Raw genomic sequence first — 24,685 nt, 5'->3', positions numbered from 1 at the left:
CACTCTCTTCGGATACCTATGTGTTCATGCTTGCCTTGAAACACAAACACAGCCAAATTGAAAGGTTTACAGTCAAGCCCTTTGATTGACTGGCTTTGCTGAAGACAGATTTTGTTAAAATAATAAAAATGTGTTTGTTTTAAAGCTGGAAACAAAAAACCCTTTAGAATGACAGCCCCTTTAATAAGCAGACAGAAGGCCAGGGCTCGGAGGATCCATGACAGGTGAGAAATGACAAGTAATTCAGAGAGATGGAGAGAACTCGCCACCGAGCCTGAGGAGAACAAGACAGAGTCAAGAAAAAGAGAAATTGGTTTGAAACTGGAAGGGACAGAAATGAGAAAAGACAGAATGACTTTAAAAAGGGATATGGGACCATGGGGGAAAAGGTAATCAACAGATGAAATATGGAATATGGTTCCTTGGATCTCATTCTGATATCTTTCAATTACTGAGTTTTTCTTAGTGAGTGTAAATAGATAAAAGCTGGGACTAGACCAAGCTCTAGAGCAGAGTTACCTTTACCTGCTGATTCTGAATTTTGCAGCTGATTCAAACCTGACCCTAAACATAATCCCTGCCCCTCACCCACCATCCACATGCACATGAAAACTTTGGTGTATTTAAAATGCAGTTCCCAGTTCCAGGTCTAAAACTTAGACTAGGCTTGGCCCACATGTTATTGGCATCAGAGATACACTGCAGCAAAATGACCCACTCACACAAATGAACACGTAGACACAAAAGTGACTGATGGCAGAGTTCCTGTGACAGTCCCAAATTGAATTAAAACTCTCATGTCATGACCTGCATGTCCTTTTAAACAGAAAAAAAAAAATAAGCTGTGTAAAGCAGTCAGTATAGGATGCAGTTTAGTTTAGTTTCTGCTGTCACCACAAAACCCCGAGTTATGGTTTGGTTATTTTTAACAGATGTAATACAGAAGGATAAATCCATGGGCATTCTTTGTTTACCTCCTTTGTATTTATTTCATGGCAGTTTGATTTTTTGCAAATTTGGGTACATTTTGTGGCAGCTATTTTCTAAAGAACAGATATTATCATAAAAGAACATATCTTTGATTTCCTGTAGCATTGGAGCACACAAAGCGAATTTCTACTTTGGAAGTCTTTTCACCCTGGTCTTGTGACTGTCATGAGATTAAAAAAAAATCCTCAGGCAGCAATCTGGAACACAATTTTCAAATACTCCAGATTTGTTCTTGCTGATATTAATATAATTCTAAGTTTAGAATCCATTATTTGTGACTGAATTCTAAATTTGGCCCTCTCTATTGGTTCCTGTAACACAGATGAACTGAAATGCATCACTGAAACAAAATATGAGATGAAATTCCATAATGTATATATGCACATATGATTTTAGCTGGGGGGTTAGTTTTGCTAGAGAAGCATTTTGCATGATTTCAGAACTTCACCTCAAAGGATCTCAAAGGATTTGCTAGCAATGAATATTTTAATATCACAAGTAATTTAGAAATGGGCGAGTGTTGTTAGCACCATTTTGCAGTAGGAATTTAAAGTACAGAGTGAAGAAGTCGTTTACCCATGGCAATAAAATGAGTGGCAGAACCTCAGGGAGAGACTCAGGGAAACCTTGCAAAGTTGTTGTCAACTTTTCCAGGGGAAAATGTGGCAACTCTTAAAGATGATTTGCAACAGTGAGGATCCTATTTTAGCCCCCTTTTGATGTGTATGAAGAACACCTTATTTCTTTCAAGTTGTTGGATTTTGTTTATAATTTTTTAGAAATTCAAGGCTTGTTTTTACTAGAGGACACTAGAGAACTTCACAAGAGCCAGGAGAATGGAGGTGCAGGAGCTGAGATAGATTTGATGATTTTCAGTGAAGTCTTTCTAACTTGTTTTTGTTGCTTGGTTGATCCCTACTTTTTCACTGTGCAATTCCTTCATATTGTTTCAGGAAATCTCAGTTCTTCTAGTTCGTGTAGAAGAAAGAAAGAGAGAGAACAAAATAAATTCAGGCAGACTACAGCTGGTATTTTGAAGGTTAAGAAATCAGGGGGGAAATGAGTGAAGGGAATCCAGCTTCATAAAGATAAAGAAAGCTGCTGAAAAAAACCTACAAGCCTAGATGAAAGAAATGCTGTAGTGATCACACAGTAGCTGAAATAACAGGTAATGCACATTCCCAGCCACACACCCAGACAGAAAAATAAAACAGTGCCAAGTTTTCTGCAAGGTACAGTAGATACTCAAATACTTGGGAGTGTTTTTCATCCCTGGAATCAGAGATCTTATTTCCTTTTTAAACAGAGAACAAGTTCACTATAGAGCAACACCCCGCTGGGGAGGTAAGTACAGCGATGGTTCCTCAGTGTCCCATTGCAGCACAGAAATGAGTGGCAGCAAGGAGTGAAGAAACAACCAGAGAGTTAATAATGAGGTACTGGCAGCTTTGCCTGAGGTGGAGGGCAGACGGGGAGCAAGCAAAACGATGTGAAAGAGCAGTTTGGCAGTAGAGAAAAATTGGTGGCTACCATTTCATGAAATCTCAGTCAGCACTGAAAGACTCTCAGAGAGACTGAATGCATTAGATGTCAATGTCATAGACAGAAGATGCATTAAAATACAAAAGCAGCTTCCTTGAGCTGTATGAATAGATAGCAAGTGATCTTCCTTAAAGGATGTAGCAGCACGATTGCCTGCGGTAGGTGGAGAGGTTTATACCCTTCACTCCTGGAGACTGAGTTTACAACAGCATAAATATGGCCCTACCAAAGGTTTAACTTACCCAGGAAACTGTCTCCAACAGCAAATATGGAGTATGTTTGTAGAGAGGATACTCAGGTACAGTTTGATGAGACAACTGATCTAATAGCTTGCTGACATTCCTTGCTACCCAGTCGTTTTGCTCATCCTGCTCTCTACCACTCTGTGGTTTTGTTTGTTTCCCCTATTCTGCCACTCAGTGGACATCCCAGTGAGCCTGCCCAACCTGCTAAACCAGTGAATAAGTAAATGAGCTATACTGCTCATATCCCTAAAATGCCCCAATTGTTTTCTTTTGTTGTACTGAGCTGAACTAGTTCATGGCTACGCTCAACAGGCACCAAAGCCCATGCAGGAGAAGAAGCTCTATCCCACATCTTGTGTGTATGAGGAGTTGGGAGGCAGGACTGTGTTTGGCAGCACTGGTGCACTGCCAAGCCAGTAGGTTGATTCACCTCTGCAGAGACTGGGAGCAAGGTTTGTAACCCCTTAGCACAAAAAAAGGGGCAGTAATACACATCTCTGGGAAAATTACCTGACAGAGAGGCAAAGCCAGGGCTGCCATCACAGAGCATCAGAGGTGAAAAGCAGTGACACGACTGAAGGGAAAGGGTTCTTCCTCCAAGTGTATTAAAGAGGTAGGGAACATGTTTTCTTTTTTGTTTTACTCACCTAGCAGTACTAGGGAAAGCATTACGAGTGAAAGTCACAATTTGTATCTGAACTCGTGCTAGACAGAAGTGTGTATATATACATACATATATATATACATATGCACATAGCAGATACACATTTGTGGGAGGAACACAGATACATGGGTTTATGTGTAGGTGAGTATGTATACATAGGCATGCACCTCTCTAGTGTAGAAGCAAACCCACACACCCCTCCGCAGGCAAACACAAGCAGGTGCAGCACCTGGCACATTCTAGCAAAGCAGAGAAAAGACAGAAAAGCTTTTCCAAATTAGCTGCCTTCTGCCTCCTGACAAGCTAGCCCATCCCATAGGCTGAAACAGGAGACAGCAGCACAGTGCTGCACATCGTGATGCAGTCCTGCTGGCTCAGTTGGCTCAATTATAGGAGCCTGCCACATCAGCAGGTCCCCTGCTGCATCCTCTGCACCCTTTGGGGAATAGGCAAACGTGGAGGTGAAGCAGGAGCTGGCAAGACAGCGCCAGCTCCAGAGGCTTCTGGTGGAGCCCAGCAGTTTTGGTTGAAGCAACGCATGTTCCTAAAAGCTGGCATTAGCCTCTAACGTGTCATTATTTGTTAGCATCCTGCCACAAGTGTGCACAGTCTGACACCCCTCCTTCCACTCTGCCCACACTTTGTTGTATCTGAATTTTGGTTACAGTGGTGTCTGCTGGGGTTCGGAACCTTAACCGTGGCCGAAATCCCTCTTAGTGGCTCTTTGTGCACACCCCCTGTTTTCCTCAAGGCTCTCAATAACGGGGAGACTCAGGAGGGAGGAAAGTGGTTTGGGCTGACAGTCAGAGGGGGCAAGGCTGAGACACTGCTAATGAGCCAGGGTGGAGCAATAAAAGCAGCACACAGTGGGAGAGAAGAACAGAGACAGAGTCCTTGAATAGAAAGCAGCATGATAATGAGGCCTTAGTGCTTTGCTTTAACTGCTTATGCTGTGCAGCCTGCAGCCTGCTGTGCGGGAAGAAGGTAAAGGGGAGTTGAGTTATTTAACCAAACTAAATAACAAGGAAGTCTTGTCAGCACAAACAGCCTGCTTTCGCAGAACAATAGTCCCCTGTTGCTACATAAACACAGAGATCCAGGCTAGACTTGTATTTGATCTCCCCTGTGCCTGCTGTGGATTCAAACAACTCCATTACCACCGTGAGGGCAGGAGTTCTGCCAGTGTCATGGGGATGGGCCTTACTTGCTCAATCCTCAGGAGCTCTAGTGAGACAGAAACTCACTCTTTGCACCAAGGATACTGTAGAAAGAGCATTGGCCTCCAAATAGCAGGGCCTAGGTGACCAGAGAATAATAGTGGGCTACTGATTTATCCTGCCAAGCTCTGTGTCCATCAGCAGTGATCTTAGCAGGTAAGCCAGGAGATAAGTCATTGCCCCAGGCCTACCAGCTGTTGCAGCTAAATGTCTACCTATGGATCAGTCAGTGGGTAGGAACTTGTCTCAGTCAGTACAAGGCATCCAGCAAGCTCTGAAGGCAAAGGAAGGAGACCCAGTGATAACAGTCAAGCCTGGGGACCTTGTATTCTTGGGTTTGTGTCGGGCTCTGCCAACAGTTCAGCATTTTACCTTGGGCAAATTGCTTCCTTGCTCTGTGCATCACCTGCGCCTTCTGTGAAGCAGAATTATCACTACTGTTAGCCTCAAGACTGAGGTCCCAGACACTGCTTTCCCTCAGTGTCTGTGCAATTCCTTTTGGGATCCTTTGTGGAAGAAGCAAACCATGAAGCCAGCAGTGACATATATCAAAGTCCTGCTGTGACATATAATGAAGATTATAAACATTATAAAACCCCTATAAACAAGACAGCAAGCTCTTCGTACAACTCGAAGATGATGAGTCTGCAAAAACTCTGTCCCTTTCAGGGGACAAAAACACTAAAGAAGCAGAGTGTCCTTGAGGACTGGTCAGGGTGACTGCTCCCATGCACAGATCCTCAAGGGAACTGTCACTGGCAAGAAATCCACTGTGGAGAAGGTTCTGGGGAGGCACAACTACCCGTGCAGGATTTCCACAACTCACCTCCCTGCCAAGACTAGCTTCCAGACAGAGGTGTAGCTAAGAGGAGATATAGAGTGATGACATGAGTGGTCTTGAAAGTCAGAGGGAAGATATGGACCATCAACTCCAATTACCTTCCCTGCAGGTGCTTAATCCCTCTTGGTGTTTGGCTATTATTTGTTTAGTTCTTCAAATCACTTCTCTCTGACTCCCAGTCCCAGGGGATGTTGATGTGTATTAGGCGTGTTGCTAGCAAAATGCTCTGTATATGAAACCTACTCCAGTTCATTTAATTTGGGGATGGACATCTCCATCAGGTTTGTATCTGCTGCTTGCTTGGTGTGAAAAGTGGCTTGTCCTTTTCTCCTGCATGTTGCTTATTGGTTTTTTTTCCCCCCTTAGAACGAGTTTTACCCACACTCCCCAATCCTTTTCCAGGTCAGTATATGTTTTATATTCAAGTAGCTCTTTAAGACCGGGTCATTCTCCGTCATCTTGACAAACACTCAGAGCTAGGCATGGGCAAAACAGCTCAGAAATGTAGTAAAATAAGGGCTTTCCCTTCTCATTTATGTGTCATTTTGTCTTTTCTTCTCACCTTCCTCATGCTTCTCTTTCTCCTCTCCCTCTTCAAAATACCAAACAACTGAACAGCAACAAACTTTAACCAAGCTTTGAGCCACGACATTGAGTTGTCACCCAGGTGTGCACAGTCTTTAGTGAGGTTCAATCTCCCTGCAGAGCTACTTCTAAAACACATTTCCATCCTAAGCTCTCTTTGCCACTTGTTGAGGTTTGGATCAAAAGCATTAGCAGACCTAAAATTTTGCAGAGATGGTGGAAAGGACAAGTGGAAAACTAAAAATTAAAACACTGCCAGAAAGTATTTTTCACTCTAGTTGAGCATTCTATCATCTACAGTGAAACACTTTGTTCTCTCATGCTTTTGTCCCATCTCTCCAAGTCTTCCAATCACATAATCCTGCATCTGAGGCAAGAAAGCATGAAAAGAGGCACATGGAGAGATGTTACTGTCTGATTTATTCCAGAAGGGAAGAAGGTATGAAGGCAAAACAGGGTCTGGGTGCTTTTTCCGTCTCTGTGTTGCCCACTCCCGCCTCGGGTGCAGACAGCATGGTCCCAACATCCATGTGAGATTTGGGGCTTGGTTGTGATCTTTTCATTCTGAAAAAGCACAGAGACCAGGCACATCCAGAAAGCAGGCTGCAGCATTTGAAAGTGGTGTTTGCAACCAAATCAACAATAAGGCAGCAAGTCCCTGTGTTCACTGAAAAAATCTTGGCCTACAGCTCCTCAGTATCTTTGTTTTACTGCCATAGGAGGAGGATGCACTCAACTTACGGGTTGCTCAGAGACCTAAATTGTTAATGTCTGCACAGAGCTTTGGGATAGAGTGTTATTAGGAACCCAGGTTGTTTTGCAAAAGAGCACCTGCTCGAACAAAGCACCTGCAGGTACTCCCATGAAAAGAACAATAAATGCTGGGTGTTACACATGCTCCGTTTAACTACTCTGCTGTTTTCAAATCGAGCTCTGCTCTTGGCAACTTATTCAGGCTCAGGATGTAGTCACAATTGCCTATTTAAAAGGCAAATCCACAAATACAATTAAAGAAAAGTACCTTAAAAAAAAAAAAAAAAAAAAAAAAAAAAAGAGGGGAGGTAGAAATCAAGCTACCATTAAAATTAAATCCCAGAGAGTGATTTGTAAATAACATTCAAGGAGCTGAGAAAAGGAGTAAAGTAGGCCATTGGGAACCTACTGTGGAAAAATAAATCCAATTAAACACCATTATCTTATGTATTGCAAATGAAACTTGTGCTTGGATATGAAATTAAAGTTGCTGAGGCTGTTCTGAATGTAGTGTTTTGAGGAGTTTTCCAATTTTAGGTGTTCTTTTTTTTTTTAAGCAGACTTTTCAATGACAAATATTTTTGTCTGATGAAAAACCCAGGGCTCTTTGGTTTTATGATTATTTTTATTATATATCCTTAAATTCCACAGGCAGGCAGTGTTAATTTTTTTCATAGCCAGCCCTGTTTACAGCTGGTTTTGAATTAGGAGCCCATTAAGCTAAATGATAAAACAAAATCTGCGAGTGAGCAAGGCCAGGATTCCCATTACAAATACACCTCCTAATCAACTTGCCAAGGCCATCCTGCACAGCTTTAGTTGATCCTTTAAAACACTTTCCCCTCATCTCTGAAGCTGTTATTTTTTTACTGCTCCCCAGTCTCCTGAGATCATCTTGAAGGACATCCTGATGTACCATCACTCCTGTGAGGAGTCTCCAGGAATCTGTGGTGCCAAATGCTGGTGTGTCTCCAGTGACCCAGAATGCACCAAGAGGATTTTGCAGAGGGGGAAAGCAGGATTTAAATGCTCTGGGCCTCACTTGTTTTCTGAAAGCCCTGACCAGCTTCTCCATTGTGGGCCTTCAGCACAGATGCTGGGTGCTTTTCAAATGTGCTTTTGCTTTGCTGCTCACCTTCAAAGAAACCTTGTACGTAAATTTTTTTTAGACCTTTTTCTTCCTATGAGTTGATGTTCTGAAATGTAGTCCTCAGCCCTCAGTTAAGCCATTCTCAATGACCAGAATCCTTCCAGAAGCCTTCTTCCTTTTTCTCCCTCAGTTTTCATTTCTGTTAATCCTCAGTAACACTTCCCTGCCTGTGGGGTTTTGAGCATTAATTTAAAAGGGAGGTGATTTGAGATGAAGAGCGCTGTAGTCCTGCTAAGCATTGCTATCATTAGCTAGCTGCTGTGGAAACATCTTGCTTCCAGGCAGGCTGGAGACTCAGAAGCAGCCCATTCAGCTAAACAAATGGGACGGGAATTTGATGAGACACTTTCCTAAAATGCTGGTGGAGCCCAGCTGATTCAGCTCTGAACTGAGTTGTCCTTGATAAATTTTCCAGCCCTCCTGATTTTGCAGCCAGGCTCTCAAAATGCCTTGAAATGTCTTCTGGGATGATGCCATATCATCACATCTTTCTGTCCGCATTGTGGCATCATGTTATAATGGGCTGACACAAGACCTGGCTGTCACCAAGCAGGGACCTTACTGCGTGATCATCAGGTGCCTTTTCGAAAGGATTTTTCTTCTGGAAAAAGAGGATTTGTTTATTCCACACCACATCTGCCAGTGGAAAGGCAAGTGTGGCCACTGTTGAACTTCAAAGAGTCTTGTCACAATTATGGCACTAGCTCCATCTTTGTCCTTCATTGTCCCTTGTCCTCAGCCCTTTGAACATGAACTCCTTCCCTTTGATTAGCACTTAGTGTCCACATCAGAATGGCTTAGCCAGGCTGATGGGCTTCAAAACCTGTGAGTCTTCCTCACAGGAGTTTTTTGATGAGGGCTGGCCAGAGGCTAAGTAGGGGCTTTCTCAGTGTGATGAACTTGATGCCCTTGGAGCTATACAAGAGGGATGTGGTGTTTCAGAAAGCAGCACATCCAGAGCTTCCCACAGGGCAACAAGTGTGTCAGCCTTTGGGGTCTGATCAGACAAAGTCATGGCTGTCAATAGGCTGACACAAGATTTATAGCAGTAGCGTGCTAGCAATTAGCAGAGTGGGAGGGAAAATGAGTCCTGCCTTTCTGCCAAAACGTGCACTGATCGGAGAATGACCCTGTGTGGCTGTAGATTGTAGATAGTCTCCATTTAGCTGTAGCCTGTGTAGCTGCACTGTCACTAATGCCTTCATCAGGTGGGTGGGAGCTGGGGGAAGGGAGAAAAGAGATGTTCGTTTGGGTCTGATGGCCAGAGTGGGAAACAGAGAGCATCTTTCTTTCTAATATCTTCTCAGTCCTCTTTCTTCTATCTGGGTGTCCTAGCTGTGCAGAAGGGAGCTCCTCTGTTGCAGTGGTCACCTCCCACCCCTCTGCTCCCTGGCCCTGCCAGATCTGCTGAGCCAGCTGCTCTCATGTCAGCAGGGTCCACTTTGGCAAAAGGGTGGACACCTCAGTCCATCAAAGCTAAGGAGAGAAGCAAGGGGAATTACAGCAGAGACTTCAGGCTGTAAAGTCTTAACACTTCATGGAGATTTTCTGACTAGGCAGTCAACCCTGGTAGTATGATGTGACCAGCTGAAAGATCCATCCACCTCTGGAATCCTCCTCTGAGGCCTGAGGATGCTTTCTCATTTGGGCTCCAGTAGAGGGTCAGTGAAAATCCAGGCCTTCAGGCCTTCAAAACAAACAGGTTGGCTGAGCTAGGGAAGCCATAGCATAGACAGGCCAAAATAGACAACCTTGTCTTTTTTGAGATCCCAACAGAGAAACAGAGAAAAAAATAATTACCAGAAAAAAAAAAAAATAGTGGCCATAGGGACCAAGCACATGAGGGCGTATTTGGAACCATGTCAAGTCTGGTATTCCCATAAATCCTAAGGCATTCGAGGGACATAGTTCAGCTGTACTTCCCCACAGTGATGTGTGGCTGACTACTCAGGGCATGTCTCACTTCCCTGAAAGCTGTCTGAGCCCCAGGCACTGGCAGCTGATCACACACATGGCCCCAGGTGGGGAGCGCAACTCACAGCTCTTATTGATCCCACGGGTGATCCACCTAGGTCCATCAAACCCACCTAGATTTTCCAAAGAGCTCAGTGTCCATTTGGTGAGTGCAGAGCTGCAGGGTGGATGCTCAGACAGACCAAGCTCCTCTTGCTGCTCAGGGTCAGCTTGCCACGGCTGCAGGCACTGAGGGCTGGGACTGAGCTGGGTGCCAAGCCTGGGGGCCTTCAGGCCAAGGGAACAGGGAGGACAAGGCAGGGTGAGGGCAGACAGCCAACATCACAGTAATTGTTTCTTGCTATTTCATAGGTACGAGGCAAAGATGGCACTGTGTCTTATTTTGGCTGTGTGGTTTAAAGTGAGTAATACTAAAGTCAGAGGTGATGATACTGTCTTCCAAAAGGAAGTAGTATGGATGTAGACAAAAAACAGCATCTTAGGGAAAAGAGACATGCCAAGAATTGATGCCAAGCTACCGACATTTCTTAGTAGGTTTTGCTGAATAGCAACAGACAGCTTCTGTTTATTGAGATTGCTTAAAAAAATTAAAAGCCAATCTGCTTCTTCCCACCCCTCCCAAAAAAAAAAAAAAAAAAAAAAAAAAAAAAAAAAAAAAAGTAGAGAAAAGAAACAAGCTTGCTTAGAGAAAAAGAGAGAGAAATAGAAATGGCTTTTACTGCCTGATCTGTTTCTGTACTTTTTGTTCATTATTTTAATTTAGATTGATTTATTCTAAAATTAGCAATGGGTTGTATATATTTGCATAGTACAGTGCTGTGGAGGATCCAGTGAGTGAAGAAGATCAGCAGCAGAGGGTGGGAACTGAGACTGGAAATCCCAGAAAAATATTCCTCCAAGTTGAGCCCTTGCAGTGGATAAGGAAGACGTTTCAAGGTCTGTGCAGTCACTGCTGTGGCTTTGCATGCATGCAGAGCAGCCCTGCAGAACAGAGGTCAGGGCACAACAGTCGGAGGGGAGAGTAGAACTTGGGTGGATCCAGTGTGGGAGAAAACACATAACTGCACTGCAGAGATTAGAAACAAAGCCATGGAAAATCAGTTGTCTGATAGGCACAGTGATACTATTAGTGTTGTAGCATGGACAGAGTACCCTGAAGAACAGAGCTGGGGCAGGCTTTAGCCCTTCTGAGCCACATATCCCCAGCCCAGAGGACACTCATAGCCTGATACTACCACAGCTGATAGGTGAGCTTCTGAAGTCATCCTCTGAACCTTCCTCCTTTAGAGATGCTGAAGACAACCTATCCCCACTGCACAGCAGGTGTACTTAAATCCTTGCTCTCTCCTTCTTGTTCTTCTTATTTCTTGTGTTGACTGGCTGACTGGAACTGTGGAGGGCAGCAAGGAGGAGGATGAAGAACTGCCATTGTTGTCTTGATTTAATCCTTACACACATACAAAAACCCCTCCAACCCCCCTGAGAAAATGACCAAAGAATAATTTCTACCTTCCTCCTCCTCTTTGCCCTTCCATTTCCAGTGTAAACCACTCAAGAATTTGCCTAACAAGCTGGCCTCCCCTCTGGTTATTGTCCCAAGTGAACAGTCTCTCCATTCACTAACCCATGACGGTAAGTTGGTTTGGGAAGCAGCAGGTTTATCTTCCCAGCTCAGGCAGTGCACTGGGCTGCTTGTGCAGCGGTTGCCATTCAGTGTCTGCTCTGCTGTTGATAAAGCACATTACACATGGCTGGGCTTGCATGATTAATACAGCTGTCTGAGCGCTCTCTCTAAAAACAAAAACAACCAGAAAGGAGAAGGGAGGTGCGGGATTTGGGAGGGAGGGAGAGTGTGCATGGGGAAAAAAGCCCAACCATTCCAAAGAAATCAGGCTTGCAGAAAAAGCAGAGCACCCCTGGAAGGCCTTCCCTCCCATGGGCAAGCAGGTCTGTCAGCAGAGCTTCCCTGCAAAAGGGAGAGGCCTTGTGGCAAGGTGAGCAAGGAGCAATGCGTGTGGTCCTTCCCCAGCATCACCTGCATGTCCCTCTGCACCTGGGGAGTGGATGCATGGGTGGGAGCATGGGATCAGGCCCTGGAGAAAGATGTGCTCTGACCAGTATGGCTTCAGCAGGGTCTGGTCAGGCAGCCCCTACGGTAGGTGTTGCAGGTGCACAGGCACACTGACCCGTGGTGACACTGCCCAGCCACATCCCCATACACAGCCTGTGCTCAGAGGCACAGCCCACAGGCACTGAGCAATCTCCAGGCACCTGAGAACATCTAATGAGGAACAGGAATAGCTTCTTACATCTTCCCCATTGCTCCAACTCATCCAGCTGAAGGCCTGCTCAGCAGCCTGTGTAAGCTCTATTATCTTCCCGTTTTTAATAGTGGTCTAGGAGTGGGCTGTGGGAATCCACAATGGCTTTCTGCTCTGGCCTTTCCCAGGCCTGGGCCAGATATTAAAGCCATGCTTGCACTGTTAGGGTGTTAAAGGTGACCAGGAGTCTCACTCTGGAATTGCACACACACGGACACTTCCATATTTTGATGAGAACTACAGGGAACACAAGGTAATATTTACTTAGATCCCACACTTTAGAGACACACAGCAGCACCTGGGCCCAGATTGACTGTCATGGCATCTCTAATTCACTGAAATACTGAGAGTGATATCCCTAAGAAGACCTCAAGGACACGCTGGGAGGACACTCCTCTGCAAATACTAGAGAAAGATAGGGAGGCCAGAGGCTGCAGTAGGACTGGATTTCAGTATCAGAGTACCATCAAGCACCCTGGTCACTCTCCACCCCAATTTAGTTCTTTTTCTGCTCCAGTCACCTCTATGTTTGTCCCTGCCTCTTCATTTCTGGCCACAGCCCCTCAGATCTTTCCCATGCCATATATCCAGCAAAGCTTGTAGAAAACCCATAGCAGGGATGAAGTGAGTAAACAGACTGACATGAAACTGATGAAAATATTAATTTTTCAAGAGGTTTCAGAGCCTCCAATTAGCAAACCTGCTTCCTAGGGCTTTGTGTGCTCTGGGTGAGGGGGGCACTGCTGTTTGTCCTCTGTTGAGACACTGGGTTATGTGCTGGCATCGCCTTTGGTCTTCAGTGCCCTATACACATGCTTCAGAGATCAGCAGGAAGGGGTTGTTTATCCTAGAAAAGCAAAAAGCAGAAAAAGCTCAGATCTTCCCAAAATAACTGCTGAGAAAGTCTGTGCTATGTGGTTTGTTTTTTCAGGTTTTGTTTTTTTTTTTTGGGCGGGTTTTTGGTTTTTTTTTTATTTGGGGGTTTGTTTGTTTGGGTTATTTTTTGGGGGTGGGGTTGTTATGTTTGTTTGGTTGGTGGGTTGATTTGGTGGGAGGTTTGTTTTGTTTTGTTTTGTTTTAGGGTTCTTTTTATTATATTTTGCTTGTAGAATGAGAGTCTAATGTGTGATTTGAGGACAATACAGTTTTAAGTATCTGATTTTGCATCAGAAGCTGGGGAAGGTGGAGTTTGGGGAGGTGCTGGGTTTTTTTAAATAACCATCAGTTGCTAGGGAAATTAAAATGGTGGGAGAACAATGTCTTCAGCTATGAGGAAACATTGAAACTTTTTATATACGCAGGACAGATCTGAGGATGAAAGATCTGTGTCACCTTGAAATAAAGGTGGTCTTCTAGCCACCACCAACCTCACTGGTCAAGATAACAGCTCAATTTTAGACTGGGATTACTGTAAACCAGTTCCAGGATAAATGGTGTAAGCAACAGCTCTTGAACACCACGACCTTCTCAGAAAGACACTGAAAAATACAATTTCAGGGATATTCTTCAGACCTTAGGGAAGGATGGGTGAGCTGCATTACAGAATGAATCTTCATTCCTCTAAGACATGAGGTGTGATAGATGAGTACTTAGTACACCATGAAGAAGCTCTGAAACATGGGGAAGAACTGTTCAGTGCTAAAAAAGCATGAGCAAATTCTGAAATACATTAAACTGTGTGCAAAGATTGATAGACACCAGAGACATTTCCTTAATCTTGTTGGAGAGTTGCTGGAGGGCAATCATCCCTAGCTTACACAGTGGTTCTTGCACCTCCAGGAAAGCCAGCCTATTGCCACTGCAGTCACAGTCAAGTTTTAATTACAGGAGCAGAACTGGTAGTGACAATGGGGAATGAGCAGGCAATGAGCAAAATAGCTTCAACACTGAGAACAGGGAAGGGAAAAAAGTGTCTTCTTCTAAGAGGAGGGGGGAGGAACAGGAAAGAAGTAAGGAAAAAAGCCCCAAATGAACCCTAGTAAGTAGAAGCTGGTAATCCCTAAAGCCTCAGAGTAGAGTGCAAAGCCCTGGAAGAAAGAAATTAATAACTTTCAAAGTATGACCTTGAAAATGGAATTAACAGTATTCCTCCCTTTTAAGCCTTCATGATAATAAAGATTTCATCTTCTGAAGCCCCAGCAAGAGAGTCAACAGACTAGGGAAAATTGCTTCCTGCAGAGCAGCTGGCAATTGTAAAGCCTAAGACCTCTACAGGCCTCAGAGAGAGAGATGATAGAGACACCTGCATGGTGCACATCCTCTGTCCCTTGTGCCTTCCTCTTTAGAGGTGGTGTTTTTTCTTCCCCCCTCATTTTTGGTCCTGTTTTTTGCTCAAGAGGCAGAACTCCAGCCTTCATTGTAAGTAGAGTCAGCCTATCAACAACATGGAACCCAGAGCTGCTGAGAGTGGACAGCACCTGGAAAAACAGCAGGCTTGGATTATGATCACTCCTTCCTTCCCATCACAGACAAGTTCTCCTAGCCCATCCCATGCTGCTTTCTGGCTTCTCTTCCTTTCAGAAACTCATGGGGACCAATTACCCTCTAACACCAGATTTTACCTTGCACTCCCTGGCAGGATCCCAAGGGCAGATTCCCCAAAGCAAATCAAGAGCCAGGAGCTCTCTGATGCCCTTTGAACCTTCTCTGTGGGCTCTCTTCCATCAGCAAACTGCAGATATGTCAAGCCCTGGAGTCTTATTAATGTAAATAAGAGAAAAACTGGCACCCACTGTCTCTTCTCCTGCCTTCATTTTGATTTACTCAGATGACAAGATTGGCAAATGTGGATGTGAAACATGTAGATGGGTGGACGATTTTCTTTTTCCCCCTCAGGAATGTGTCTGCCCTCTGCTTGCATCTCAAATGATCTTTTTTAAAGGTCTGTGTTGGGAATCTTGAAAATAACAAGAAAGTAACCAGTTTCTGCTGGTGATGACCACGGTGCACACATCTGGAGGCATGCCTCTGGTGAACTTGTGGCTTTACTTACACATCTGGCCTCATTTGCCTCTTGAGCAAGACTTACGTGTCATGGCAGTCTCCATCCCCCTCCCTAATGGGCCCCTTCGAGGGTGCTGTTGGTGTTACAAAAAGCAGCTAGAGAGAGTGAAGAGACAGAAATTGGAGTTTCTGTGTGGAGGAAGGAGAATAATAGGATGGGTTGGGTTGGAAGGGACCTTAAAGACCATCTAGTTTTAAATCCCCTGCTATGGGCAGAGCACCTTCCACTAGCAAGGGGATGTGTGAGAATGGTGAGGAGGCTACAGGGTGCTCAAATCCCATCCAGTCTGGCACTGAACATTTCCAGGGATGGGATTTCCACAGTTTCTGTGATTGCCTCACTCCTCTCATAGAGAAGAATTTCTTCCTAATATACAATCTGCCCTCTTTCAATGTAAGACTATTACCCCCTGTTTTATCACTACACACCCTTAGAAAAAGCCCTTCTTCAGCTCTTGTCAGACCTTTTTAGGTACTGGAAGACCACAGTGAGGTTTCATGGAGCCTCCTCTTCTCAAGGCTGAAGAACTCTGTCTCTCTCAGCCTGTCGTCCATAGGAGAGGTGCTCCATCCCTCTGAAAATCGTCATGGCCCTTCTCTGGGCTCACAGCAACAGGTCCATTTTCACGCTGGGGGCTCATCATAAGTGGGATAAGCAGAGTGGGTTACAAACTTCACCAACACCCTCTGCACCCTCGGTTTCTGCAGCCGGAGTGGGCAGATGTCCTGTTTTTTATATGTCTTCCAAAGAGGTTTTGCCAAGGATGCAGATGTAGTGGCCGTGGGAAGATGCAGGCGGTGGGGACCAGATTCCATGCCGTATCCATGTGCCCATCCGGGGCCGGCTCGGCGGCGGTGGCTCGGAGCGCGCACCTTTCCTCAGGTGTCCGGGGGGTTCCCCGGGCGTGTGTGCAGAGCCACCCAGCCCCGCGGTTATCCCAGCGTTTCCCGTGCCGTCCCCAGCCCACAGGATCAGCAGGCGGGTTCGGTGTCCTTCGGCTGCCACCTCGCGGGGAAGGAGCGGCGCTTCGGCGGCGGCGCCCGGGCGGGGACAGAGGGACAGAGGGACAGAGGGACAGGGGGACCCGCAGCGAGTGTCCGGCCAAGGGAGGGTGACAGACATGACTTGTACCAGCGCTGTCCGCTGCGTGAGGCCACAGCCCGGGCAGCACATCTGTGCCTAAACAGCTCTGCTGGAAACCCCACCTTCATTCCCCAGGCAGTTCTGAGCCCGAGCTGGTACAGGTTGCCTGCCTTTGCAGTCCTGCTTCTAATGCCCTTTTCCCATAAGCACCACCACGCTCCTCCACCTGCCTCCCTCATCCCTGCTATCCTGTACCTGGTCAGGACCTAATTTCCTCTCTTTATCTCCCCTTTTCCCCTGTTCTCATTGCTTACCTAACCTTCGTGCTTATGTAACATCCTCCATTTCTCCATCCTCACCCTGGCAGACATCTCGCCCCTTTGCCCTCTTCTGTGTCGTGAGCTGAGCATTCCCATATTGCCATTTCAGTTGATGATCTTCCCTGGTATCATTCCGTGCTGTAGCCCAGCATTGTACAAGGCTCACCCTGTCACCTCAGTCCACATTACCACCTTCTTACACCTCCCATCACAGCAGCCTTTTCCCGTGCCTCTGCCCAGAGACACGCATATATTTTTCACCTCCTCCTGCAGCCCCTAACCCCCAGTGGGTACTATAGGCTTTAAGAAGCCAACACAAGCCATGAGGTAAGGCCTGTGCAGGGCCAGCCTTCTGACCTCAATCACTGCTGCAGAAGCTGGGTGTGTTGCAAATATTCATGACAAAAAAAAAAACCTCATCTCTCCCTATCCTGGGAAAATCTGAACACTCTGCAGCTAATTCTTCCCACACAAAGTAGTTTCCTTAGCCTGGGTGCCCCACAGTCAGCAGAAGAGACTGCAGAGCAAGGAGTGACTGAGACCCCAGTTTTAATCTAGCTAGTTCGTGTAGCAATTAATAGCAGGTGGCGTGCCAGCCACATGTTAATGCCAAGGTCCTAAAGTCACAGGACCCAAATTTAATGTCACTGCTGGCAGCTACCTGATGCTGTGCTTCTTAAAGAGCTGAGGGAGGCTGTGGATGTGGAAGTCTCCGGGCAGTCCAGAAGTGACCACACAAGTTCATGGAAGATTATTCTCAGAGGGGTGCAGCTTCTGCTGGCTCATAATGACTCTGAAGCAGCTGAGGTAGGTCAGCATGCTGGCCATGTGCTCCTGGCTGGCCCCCACCTAGCACCCACAGAGGACAGGACTGAAGCTTAGACAAGACCCTTGGACTGATCCAGCAAAAGTCTTCCCTTGTGGTGTTTTCCTCAGGCTGGTTTTTGAGGATGAGAGGAATTCTTGGGTTTGCAATCTAGCTGTGGTTTGCTCTGAATGCAAGCAGCACCCTGCTTTTCCCATCTTCCTCTGCCGTCTAATCCAAGCTTCCCCATCCTTCTTCCTATGTCTTTTCCTACACTCTTCGTGGGAGTAGGAGCAGCTCTTGAACCATCACACACACAAGCATTACAGCTATACTATGCCGAGTCTGATACAGCAGCACACATCCCCATGTCCTCTCTAGTGAAACCTTGGCTAGGCTGGCTGGCACACGACAGCGTGCAGCAGCTCCTCTGCCTCATGCTGTGTGGAAGGGTTTGCCTGCAGGAGCATTAGGCACGAGGTGAAGTTGCTGATGTCTCAAATTGCCACCCCTTCTACATCTTCACTCAGAAGTATGTGGAGGTCCTCCCAGAAGCACTAGGGAGGACTCCTGGAGCCTCTCTGTGCCAAGCTGTTATTCAGGCAGGCGAGCAGTGAGGTCACTGTGGCATGGGGTGGCATGGGGGCTGCACATGGTCCCCTTCAGCCATGTGAGAATTACAGCTCTCCAAATCTTGGCCAAGCCTACTTTGTGGTGTTGCACCAATGCAGATCACTCAGGCTGTATGTGTGGCACCGATAAAGCCTTGGAAACACAGGCTGCAGTGTCCCATGAGGCTGTTGCAGCACAATTAGGCACCATGGGAGGGCTCCACCTGCCTCTGCAGCAGGTATCCAAGTGTCTCACATTTGGAGCAAGGAAGAGCAGTGCAGTTGTTCTGCCCTTGACAGTTTTCAGTCTGCTCCTTCTTGATTTTCTTAATGGGATCTGACTCGGTCAGCATTTAGGGTCTGGAGTCCCTTAGGGGTTTAGCTGTGAAATGCTGCCAGATATTCATATTAGCTCATCAGCATCAGAAACCTAATTTCCTCCCCTTCAAAGCTGTTGCGTGGTCACGGACTTGGCAGGGCTACCCGGTTGCCGGGGCCGGGTGGGGGGATGAATATCCCGGGATATTACAGCAAATTCCGGGAGCACAGGCTCAAGGTTACCGAAGCGGGAGACCGCAGGGACAGCCCCGTAGCTCCCGGTGCCAGCGGAGAGGGAGCACGGGTGCGCAGTCGGGGCTCTTTCGGGAGGGCGTCCTGGGGGCTCCACCGCGCCGCGGCCGCCAGAGGGCGCCGGAGACCGCGGGCTGGCCCCACTGCTGCCGCAGGAGCGGGATGGGGAGGGGAGGGCGGGATGGAGGGGAGAGTGCGGGATGGAGAGGGGAGGGCGGGATGGAGAGGGGAGGGCGGGATGGAGAGGGGAGGGCGGGATGGGGAGGGGAGTGCGGGATGGGGAGGGGAAGGCGGGATGGAGGGGAGAGTGCGGGATGGAGAGGGGAGTGCGGGATGGAGAGGGGAGTGCGGGATGGAGGGGAGAGTGCGGGATGGAGAGGAGAGTGCGGGATGGAGAGGGGAGTGCGGGATGGAGAGAGGAGTGCGGGATGGGGAGGGGAGGGCGGGATGGAGAGGGGAGTGCGGGATGGAGAGAGGAGTGCGGGATGGAGAGGGGAGGGCGGGATGGAGAGGGGAGGGCGGGATGGAGAGGAGAGTGCGGGATGGAGAGGGGAGGGCGGGATGGAGAGGAGAGTGCGGGATGGAGAGGGGAGGGCGGGATGGGGAGGGGAGTGCGGGATGGAGAGAGGAGTGCGGGATGGAGAGGGGAGGGCGGGATGGAGAGAGGAGTGCGGGATGGAGAGGGGATGTGACATGGGGGCTGCAGGGATGGGGGATTGCGGGGAGCCTGTGCGCTCGGGGGTCGGGGGCTGCGGTGTGCGTGTGTACACCTGGGGGAGCTGTGCACACACCTGGGGGGCTGTGCACACCTGGGGGGCTGTGCACACCTGGGTGAGCTGTGCACACACCTGGGTGAGCTGTGCACACACCTGGGGGAGCTGTGCACACCTGGGGGAGCTGTGCCCAGGTGTGCCTGTCCACATGTGCACGTCCCGCCGTGCAGCGGTGTGGGCACTCCGGGGAGGGCGGTCTGCAGGTGCGGGGTGTCCCCTCAGGTGTGCGGCTTCTGCAGCCATCGTGGCCGCTGTCGGGGCTGGCGCTGTCCTCCCCACACAGCGTGGGCGCTCACCCGTGGCCGTGCGGGTGCCTCCGTGCCCACGGCAGTGGTGTGCACAGCCACAGCAGCAGCAGCTGCGCGTTCACACACATGGAGAAGTCATCACGCAAACACGGGCTGGCACAGCCTGAGGTGTGGCTGGGAAGGAAGGCTGACAGTGATAGAATGAATTGAAAACTGATGTTGTTTCCTGCAGAAAATCTCGCTCAAAGCCAAGCATTTTATTTTCTTCCAGCATTTTCACTCTCTTTCTTATTACACTTGAGCAGCTCTTGTCCCCCAAAACGTTTCTTGGGTTGGTTGGTTTTTTGGGTTTTTTTTTTTTTGCCTTTTTTGTGATAGAATAATAACCTTTCCATATTTTTATAGTACTTAAGACAGTAAATGTAGCATTCATGGCATGTATTCTAGCTAGCTGTGCTGTAAAACCCAGAGATTCCATGTGGCCCCCAAGACCACACTGGATCCCAGTCCTCCCAGTCAGGCTAACACTAACCTGCATACCTGCTGTGAGAACAGCTGCTGGTGTTAGCCTCTGGTGTGGCACAGATGATCATGGAGATGCATGGAGATGTTTCTGCAGGCAGCTCCACCATCTGACTGGGACACACAGGAAGCCATGAGAACATGTATTATTTTTCATCTCTGGAGACAGGAGTTTTGCCCTCTCAGACCCCCTCAGACACACAAGTTCAAGCAGAACAGAAGCTGGTGTGACCCTCTTCCAAGGTCTCCATCACATCACACGTCTTTGTGTGTCCTCTCTTACACCTAGATACTGCAGTCACTTGTCTCTTCAGCACACGACTACACCATGTCATGCCTCTGCCCCCAGTCCCCACCAGGCTCCCAAACTCTGATCCCTGAATTTAGATGCATTTAAGGCAGCAGTACCCAGCCAAGGCCAAATGTCCTCTTGCCTCTGCTGTGCTGGGTGTGCAGTACATGCCACCACTGGTGCAAATGCCCTTGCTCTGGTTGTATGGACACCCTAGAAAAGTGGCAGAGGAGGAATGGTTGTCACGAGTACGTCACATACATGTCCATGTGAGTGTTACAACAAATAGTATTTAAGGCAGATAGTAAAAATGTGTTGGCTGAAGTTTTTTTTTTGTGGGCAACACACCCTGCCTGGTGTGTTCTTGTTTATTTGCTGGGCCAGAGGAGTCACGTTTTGTGCCAAAAAGGGATGCAAATGGTCCCAAACAGCCTCCCCACCATTATTTGACTGTGGCATATGCTTTTTCTGAAATATAGGTGAGGTAGGGGTAGTAGCTGAACTGAAACTTGTTCTTGAGTTTAGGGGAGGAAATAAAATGAGTAAAAAAACCAGTGTTGTAGGATTTGTGTGACAAGTCACAAAAGATGCATGTGGACTAGCTAAAAAAAAGAAGCTATAGATGGAACAGAAATTTTCCACACAAATCAGCACATCCTTACTTAATAATGAAAGAATAGAATGGGGCACAAACAGCTACTCTAGTCAGCTACCTTAGGAAGAAATCAGACAAATGAAAGTGCAAAGGAGTGTGAGGGACTCTCAAGACATCCCTCTTGGATTTGCTGCCTTTTAATCACCAGCTCTAGTTTAACAGTGACTGTGCTGCTGAGCAAGCCTGTGGCACTTGTGCTCCACCCAGGAGAGTGGGGCTCTTCACCTCCACAGGTTGTGAGGGAGCAGATGTACTTCTGTCTCATGGAACTCTCCTGAACTGGGCCTGTTCTGTTTGTTTTGTTTCCTTGGTTGCCCTCTGCCATCTGAAACAGCTTTGCTTGGTAGTAAGCATGACTTCTTTCTTCCACAGCAGGATCCCTTCCAACATAAAACCTCATCTCCATCTCCACACTCCAGCATCTTACAGGCACACATATCTGTATAAATGTACACGTACATGTGCGTGCATGCACACATATAGGAGCACTTTATGTGCACATACACATGGTGAGCCTGCATTTACAGACCCACAGCCACAGACACCTCCCTGACCAATTACAAAGAAGAGGCTGGCGAGGCTTGGGGTTGCAGGGTGAATTTAAAACAGCACCACTGCCGTTAAAGCTATCCAGAAAAGGGAACCCATAAATGAGAGGATGAATGAGAAGATGTCAGCAGTGTTAACGCTTAATATTCCCAGAGCGAGGCTGCATTATTTGTTGCTGCAGCAGCACACTGCTCCCTGCCCCCTCCGACGGAGCCTGTGGATGCGCATGCACACACCTGCAACTTCATTTCCCACTCTCATGAAAAGCCAGCCTCCCTGGCTGCACCCCCAGCCCACAGGTGCTGTGTCACAATGTCACAGGGCTGTAGGTGCCACAGTGAAGCTTTCCTCCATTCCGACTCAGGAAGAAATAATTACGGTGCAGCCCTGGGAGGGAGGGGAGATGTCTGCTGGGTGGGCCCATGTTTTATTGATCTGACCTCTGTGATGAATCAGCTCCTGCGGAGCTGGTGTCTGCCTGCAGACAGGTACTGGTCACTGTGCAGAGTTACAAGGAGTCCTGGCACCTCAGGGCCAACACTGGGAAGGGAGTGGAGCAGGCAGGTGTGGGGGTAGTGACCAGGGGCTGCATCTGCAAAGATGTGAGCCATATCTCTGCACTGGAAGGCCAGCAGCTCCCAGATGGAGTCACAGCAAGGGTTGGGATGTGGTCAGCAGCCAGGATTGAGCCTTCTTTCTTGCTCCAGTCCCTGTTCCTCCAGCGTGGGTGTTGTTCAGGGAGAGCCACATGCCGTTGGACTGTTGGGCTGAGGGAAGGAGGATGCTGATGAGCTAGCAGGCAGCAGCCTGTAGCTGGGCTGGAGGGAGGCTCACCAAGGTGAGAAGGCAGCTGTGCCCTGCAGCCCAAACCCACTGCTGCTGGGGCTGAAGCGCTGTGTTCCTGTGTCACTCCCATCTCACCCAGCCTCATGTAATCTTGTCTTCTTTTCTCTCCCTTCTCGCACCCTGCAGGACCCGGCACAGGGAGAGTAGACAACGGCTCCATGAGTTTGGCCGTCCCACTGTGGCTTCTGGCAGCATCCCTGCTCTGCCTACTCAGCAAATGTTAATACAAATCAGAATTAAAATAATAATATTAATAATAATTAAAAAAACCAACACGACAACAACAGCAACAACACACAAAACAAAACGCGTTATACAGGAGACAGAGCGAAGAGAGGGGAGAGAGAAAAAAGAGGGGGGGAGAGAGAGAGACGACTGTTTCTTTCACAACTTTTGTGTGTTCAGGAGTGAAGAGGGGGGAGAGGAAAAATTACAGCAAAGAAGACTCAGCAACATTTAATCCAAAACCTGAAAAGCAAAAGCCGGCTGTCAAGTCATCGACTGCCTAGGAGGCAACACGAAGCGAGGGAGAGGATGGGGCACCAGCAAGGATCGTGTCGCCGGAGGATGCTGCAATGTAAACAATCCAACAAAAACCGCAAAGCCAATCAAAAAGAAGATCCCTTTTCTTTTCTCTCCTCCTTCCTCTTTTCCATACTCCCTCACTTTCCTTCCTTCCTCCTCTTTCTTTCTTTTGCAGAAAGAGGTCTTTGCTTCGGTGTCTATAGCCATTTAACTTTTTGGATGCCCTGGGTCATTTTTGTGAGCTAATGCTCAGCCAGTTCATACTTTTAAAAACAAATTAAAAAAAAAAAAAAAAAAAAAAAAGGGAAAAAAAAAAAAAATAAGAAAAAAAAAAAAAAAAAAAAAAACCACAAACCAGAGCAAGTCACCTGAAGCTCTCTGCACACTGGTGTCCTGTGAAGAACCCCTTCCTCTCTTCATTTCACCCTACGCTCATGTGCACCCAGCCCTTGCTAAACACCTTCTTACCTGTCCCCCCTCCTTCATGCAACATTGCCCCCACAGGCCTGAACTAAAGCTGTCTCAACTCTACTGAAAGCCTACTTTTCTTTCTTTTTCTTTTTAAATCCTTTTCCTTCCCCCACCTCAATGCAAGCAGGTGTCTTTCTCTTTCTCCTGTGTATGCCTGTGTGCGTGCGTGCATGCATGTGTGGCTCTTGCTCCGTCTTCACTCTTTCTCTCTTTCTCTTGCTCTCTCTAAGCATGCAAAACCAACAGCCCATGTGTACATATGCTCATCCTGTTGTAGATAATGTCCTGCCTTGTAAGTGTCAGACAAGATGCAGAGAGATCAGTTAGACAGAGAAGAAGAGTGAGGAGAGAGGTGCAGCTGCAACACAGGTTCACATTGTATCTATCCGCTCTCCTGTGTCCTCACTGGCTTTTTGTCTTCTGGCCACCTTGCCTGCAAGAGTCAGTCTGCACCCTTGTCTAGCTTTTTTTCCTCTCCCACCTCCAACCTGTTTTGCTCTCAGCCTCCAAGTACCAGCACAGCAGCCCGTGCTATGCATGAGTGTGTGCACACGCACATGGGGGTGTGCACTCATGTGCAATTGTCCAAGCAAGCAGAAGAAACCAGGACTGGCCTACAACACTATGGACTGAAGAGTGCAGCCACCATTCCTCCTGGAGATGGGAGGCTGGGCTAGTGGGATGTGAGTGATGAGACCTTGGACGTCACCAAGCAGCCATTCCTTTTAGGTATAGAGGGCATAGGAATGATACCTCAACATGAAAACCACAATCTGGTCATTCCTAACCCTTTTGGTAGACATACAAAAATAGAGCCAATACCCTTTTTTGTTGCTTTGTTGTTTTTGTTCTTACTGTCCTCCCCGGTATAAAAGGAAATGTAGGCTGTGTAAGGGTGAGTGTGTGTGCGCATGTGTGTGTGCTGTAAACCACTGCTATAACAAAACTCACTGCAAATTCCACATTTGAAAGAAATTGGGTCAGAAAATGTTGAAGACCCATGAATGTAAGAAATAAAACAAATGTCAGGTCCAAAACCCTGGGCTTACAAAGTAGGAGCTTAAAATGATGCAGCAAAGAAACTGGCAGCACAATTTCCCCGGCTCTTCTCTTATCTCATGGGTGCTGC

The 24,685-nt window shown here is 47.5% G+C and overlaps 1 protein-coding gene across 3 annotated transcripts in view; it reads left to right on the top strand.

Moving 5' to 3' along the window:
* The window catches only part of LSAMP (limbic system associated membrane protein), a 991,258-nt gene extending 966,868 nt beyond the window's left edge, over positions 1–24,390 (top strand). For 2 of the 3 annotated variants that reach the window (XM_066340981.1, XM_066340980.1), the window contains 2 exons: positions 5,866–5,901; positions 22,687–24,390. In XM_066340981.1, the coding sequence (XP_066197078.1) occupies positions 5,866–5,901; positions 22,687–22,784 (134 nt within the window). In that variant the 3' untranslated portion in view covers positions 22,785–24,390. The remainder of the gene's footprint in view (positions 1–5,865; positions 5,902–22,686) is intronic. The other variant, XM_066340982.1, reaches the window with a different exon arrangement.
* Positions 24,391–24,685: the final 295 nt, after the last annotated feature.

The sequence above is a fragment of the Sylvia atricapilla genome, chromosome 2 (genome assembly GCF_009819655.1).
Source record: "Sylvia atricapilla isolate bSylAtr1 chromosome 2, bSylAtr1.pri, whole genome shotgun sequence".
NCBI classification, from domain to species: Eukaryota; Metazoa; Chordata; class Aves; order Passeriformes; family Sylviidae; genus Sylvia; species Sylvia atricapilla.
This window is presented reverse-complemented; position numbering and strand designations above follow the sequence as displayed.